The 3,690-nt window shown below is 31.1% G+C and overlaps 2 protein-coding genes across 2 annotated transcripts in view; both read left to right on the top strand.

Annotated features, from left to right (window-relative positions):
• Positions 1-1,249, top strand: part of LOC115241225 — a 2,993-nt gene extending 1,744 nt beyond the window's left edge. The window contains exons 2-4 of the mRNA XM_029816879.1: positions 269-388; positions 604-759; positions 1,131-1,249. Coding sequence (XP_029672739.1) covers positions 269-388; positions 604-759; positions 1,131-1,184 — 330 coding nt within the window. The 3' untranslated portion in view covers positions 1,185-1,249. The remainder of the gene's footprint in view (positions 1-268; positions 389-603; positions 760-1,130) is intronic.
• An 854-nt stretch (positions 1,250-2,103) lies between these two features.
• LOC115241121 (ovochymase-2-like) overlaps positions 2,104-3,690 on the top strand; it is a 7,607-nt gene continuing 6,020 nt past the window's right edge. The window contains exons 1-3 of the mRNA XM_029816682.1: positions 2,104-2,273; positions 2,697-3,022; positions 3,178-3,432. Of these exons, the coding sequence (XP_029672542.1) occupies positions 2,231-2,273; positions 2,697-3,022; positions 3,178-3,432 (624 nt within the window). The 5' untranslated portion in view covers positions 2,104-2,230. The remainder of the gene's footprint in view (positions 2,274-2,696; positions 3,023-3,177; positions 3,433-3,690) is intronic.

Genomic DNA, 3,690 nt, shown 5'->3' with positions numbered 1-3,690 from the left:
CTCAATATTATATAAATTCATTTTATAAATATAAATTAACTATGTATACATTTCTTATTTCGATATTATATAAAAACGTTTTAATAATAATAATACTATAATATAACATAAATTATAATTAATATAATTATATAACATCATATTTTAGTATAGAGAAGGTACATTCTTTTAAGAATTTAAACTCATAATTGTGAAGCGAGCAATCTTCTTCACATTAAGAATAAAATAAAGATTAATTACATATATCAATCTTCATTCATTTGTCTAGATGATAACTCAGCGTGGCGACGTCTCTGCATTACGTTTAACTTTTATCATAATAGTGTTTATTAATACGTTCGCACATACATGCCTCTACTGCACCGTGGGAGAAATTATGGTCGCGCAAGTAAGTACGATACGTTTCGTTGTTGGCTTATTACAAACATGGCACAAGACGAATTGTGATGCTAACCCATACAGCATAGAACATTGCAACAACATTACTGCTATGTTGCTATAATGTTTTGTGCTGTATAGGTAATTAAGATTTTTTCACCCGATATAGAATCTCGATTGATTTAACACGCAATTTTTTGGCGTATAATCGATTTGTTTGTTAAGTATGAGGGAGTTTACGAGGCCGCATGCGAGTGCAAGTGGTACACATTGGAGCCGAAAAAAGCGAGAAACCTATTAATCATAATGATTTTCGCCAACAAACCGCTGTATCTTACCGCGGGAAAGCTGTTCCCTATGACAATGGCTACGCTTTGTAATGTAAGCGAGCTAAAACAACTTTATACGTATCTAACTTGGTATAAAAAGATATCGTAATAAAAATAGAAGTATTACAAATTCAATATTATCTTCGACCAAACGTGAATGAATCCATAACAATCTCATTTTTATTTTCTTAAAATTGTAAATACGTACAAGATAATGTTTAAAGAATAGTACAATTAAAATAAATTGTATATACTAATATTATATAAATTAGTGTTAAAAATATAAGAAAGATTAAACAATAAACATTTAATCATCGAGGCTGATCTATCTTCAAAAATACACAAAAACAGAAATAAAATTTATTATTATTATTGATTAAAAAGTATGCTTTTAATATTTGTCATAAATATTATGTGTTTTAGTTGTTGAAAACATCGGGCGGTTATATATCGGTCTTGCTGGCACATCGGGAATAAAAACGAGAAAAAATTAGAAGACATGACAATAGCGATATGTTTATGTATTCAATATTCACATTTATAATAAATATTAGTTTTGCTCATAACATTGTACATGCATGTTTATAAACTCATCAATATGCAGTCTAATGTTGTATTATTTATGATTTATAGATATATTAATAGTTTTTCCTTTTTTTTATTATAGAACATACATATGATGGACTCATCTTAATTTATTCCTCACAAGTTAGTAAACTCTTTGATTTATAGCAAGCAGATATATACTATAAATATATATACAGGGTGATTCAAAACAACCTGATGTCCTTGAAATGTCATATTCTTGAGCGAATTCTGAAACAATTTTTCCTTTTACAAAATTTTATTCGAAGTTTAATTAATTTTTGAGTTAGAATTGAAAATAGTTAATTACTTACAAATCCGATATAACGGGCAGGCAGGGATGGCGCAACGCGTTACAAGACTCACTTCACAATTTCACAATAAATATCACTAAAAATATTACTGTTTTTACTGCAGTACTTTATTATCACATACGCTTACATCAGTGCTATATCGTGAGTGCGCAGTAGAACTACGTATGCAACGTATATATATGTATATATAGATCTTTTTAAATGTGACATTACTTAATAGAATTGCTTTAGTGCATATATTGTGTTGCACAAACCATCTCTTATATGTATAAATTTTTCCATTTATTTATTTATTATTATCTTACTTATATATCTAAATTGTTAATATAACTTTATAAATTGTTTCCACGAGAATTTATCACATTTTGTTCAATGTCGCAGCATTATATAACTGCGATATAATAGTATCTGCAATAATATCATCATTAACGCAATCGCGATTTTCGCAAAATAATCTCATTATTAACATAAGAATTAAGATTAAATGGCATAATTAATGCCATTTATGCAGCTGTGTACATATTCTGACATATATATAAATTACACTGCACGTAACATCGATCGTTGTTGTGCTTTCCAAGCTTTGCCAGGCGCGGTATCAAGAGTAAAGAATATATATGCACGATGAGACAGTTAGCGTGTATCCTGATCGCCTTGACGATCGTTGGTAAGTCAAATATATATCGAATATTTAATAACACATATGTAATTGCTTAATAATCTCTAAATAATTAATTGAAGTAAGCTCAGAGAGAGAGAGAGAGAGAGAGAGAGTGTGTATATTTTTATTCTTATACTAAATATATAGACATAATTTATAAAAGTTAATTCTTTCCTATATGTATGTGTCTCGAAAGAGATATGAGATTACAAGAATTTGAAATGTAAAATTTATTTTTATTTATAGGAGATTTCTGAGCGTAACAATGATATATTACTGAAAAAAATATGAATTAAACAATAATAAGATTCTTGCGTATTACAATTTTGTTTGCAGATTAATGTCTTGTTTTAAAATTTTTTCGAGACAATTATTGAAAAATTAATTTGTACATCATACACATTTGCGAGATAATGTTTTGTTCTTTAGGAGTCTTTGCGGATGAACCGGAGAAGCTGGTAAACGGAATACGCACCTCCGTCGACGAATATCCGCATGCTGTTTCTATCAGGGTCAACAACAACCACTTCTGCGGCGGTAGCATAATTAGTAACAATATGATCATCACAGCTGGGCATTGCGTAGCGCCTTTAATCCAAAACGCTAACCAAAGACAAGGCTTAACCGTTGTCACTGGCACAACTTACCTCAGTTCGGGCGGACAGGCTCACAGAGTGTCGAGAATGTGGTATCACGAAAGGTACAATCCAAATACTCCGGGAAGAGATGCCGGTTTTGATATCGGTTTGCTTCAGGTATGAACTTGAGATAAATCTTGTTACATCCGCTTTATTTACGTTGTAACATTCTCGATGCATATATACCGTGATATTGCTATAAACATAACGCTATATAATGACGAAATAACGATTGATATTCCGGCTCATTCGTATTCCAAAAATATTTTCAGCTCTCCGCGCCCATTGCCTTCAACGCCAGACAAAAGCCAATCAGGCTTCCAACGTCGGATATGGTGAGGGGTGAATCCGTTACGATCGTAGCTTGGGGCTCTACAGGTTTCAGGCAACGCGTACACGATAATTTGCAAAAATTGAACGCGAGATGCATGCTCCAGGACGAGTGTCAGAGATATCATCAGAATTTCATGCTCGTTCACCCGAATGAATTCTGTACCCTCATCACCACCGGAACTGGAACTTGCAATGTACGTAATTACATTCCTATAATATACATATGGACGCGTCTCCGATATTTTTATATATTATTTTAACATTTAGTTATTTCTATTTTTAGAGATTCAATATTTTCTACTTGTAGAATATATTTGTAATTATGCTTGCTTGAATACGCACTTAATTACATCAGGATATTATTCGCCTTAACATATTTTCATTTTGTCCAAGATAATATTTGCTCTTTTGCTTCTTAAAACAGAATTCTTATATATGTATATATATATATA

The sequence above is a fragment of the Formica exsecta genome, unplaced genomic scaffold (assembly GCF_003651465.1).
Source record: "Formica exsecta isolate Colony F162 unplaced genomic scaffold, ASM365146v1 scaffold47, whole genome shotgun sequence".
In the NCBI taxonomy this organism is placed as follows: domain Eukaryota; kingdom Metazoa; phylum Arthropoda; class Insecta; order Hymenoptera; family Formicidae; genus Formica; species Formica exsecta.
Note: the sequence above shows the minus strand (reverse complement) of the source record. Positions and strands in the feature narration are given on the sequence as shown.